General features: G+C 71.5%; 1 protein-coding gene across 1 annotated transcript in view; it reads right to left on the minus strand.

The window, feature by feature from the left end:
• The window catches only part of Pcdh10 (protocadherin 10), a 77700-nt gene that overhangs the window by 59279 nt on the left and 17374 nt on the right, over positions 1–1047 (minus strand). The window contains exon 4 of the mRNA XM_013029512.1: positions 4–1043. Within this exon, the coding sequence (XP_012884966.1) occupies positions 4–1043 (1040 nt within the window). The remainder of the gene's footprint in view (positions 1–3; positions 1044–1047) is intronic.

Genomic DNA, 1047 nt, shown 5'->3' on the forward strand with positions numbered 1-1047 from the left:
TGCGGCCCGGCAGCGGCGCCACGATGGCGGGCGCGTTGTCGTTCTGGTCCACCACCAGGATGCGCACCGTGGCGTTGCCCGCCAGCGCCTGCGGGCTGCCCGCGTCGCGCGCCTCCACCTGGAAGCTGAAGGCCTTGAGCTGCTCGTAGTCGAAGGAGCGCAGCGCGTACAGGTAGCCGTTCTCGGCGTTCACCGACACGTAGGTGGCCACGCTCATGCCCTGGATCTGGCTCTCCAGGATGGCGTAGGCCAGGCGCGCGTTGGCGCCCTCGTCGCGGTCCGTGGCGCTCACGGCGTAGATGTAGGCGCCGGGCACGTTGTTCTCCGTCACGTGCACGTCGTAGAGCGGCTGGCTGAAGCGCGGCGCGTTGTCGTTCACGTCGGCCACGCGCACGCGGATGGAGCGGCTGGTGGCCAGCGCGGGCGCGCCGCCGTCGCGCGCCACCACGGTGAGCGTGTAGGCGTCGCCCGCCTCGCGGTCGAGCGGCGCGGCGGTCACCAGCGTGTAGTAGTTCTGGAAGGAGGGCTTGAGCAGGAAGGGCGCGTCGCCCAGCAGCTCGCAGCGCACGCGCCCGTTCTCGTCCGCGTCGCGGTCGGCCACGCTGAACAGGGCCACCACGGTGCCCGGCGCCGCGCCCTCGCTCACCGCCTCCTTCACCGTGCTGAAGCTGATCTCGGGCGCGTTGTCGTTGGCGTCCAGCACGCGCACCAGCACCTTGCAGTGCGCGGGCACGGCGTTGGGGCCCAGGTCCTTGGCCTGCACGTACACCTGCTGCAGTGGGCTCTCCTCGTAGTCCAGCTCCCCGCTCACCTCCAGCCGCCCGGTGCGCGGCGACAGCCCGAAGAGCTCGCGCGCGCGGGCCGACGCGTGGCTGCTGAAGGCGTACACCACCTCGCCGTTGGCGCCCTCGTCGGGGTCGCTGGCGTTCAGCTGCAGCACCAGCGTGCCGGGCGGCGAGTTCTCGGGCAGCGACACGGTGTACACGGGCTGGTCGAAGGCGGGCACATTATCGTTGGAGTCGAGCACGCGGATGGTGAGCAGGGCCG

This window comes from Dipodomys ordii, unplaced genomic scaffold, assembly GCF_000151885.1.
Source record: "Dipodomys ordii isolate 6190 unplaced genomic scaffold, Dord_2.0 Scaffold119, whole genome shotgun sequence".
NCBI lineage: Eukaryota > Metazoa > Chordata > Mammalia > Rodentia > Heteromyidae > Dipodomys > Dipodomys ordii.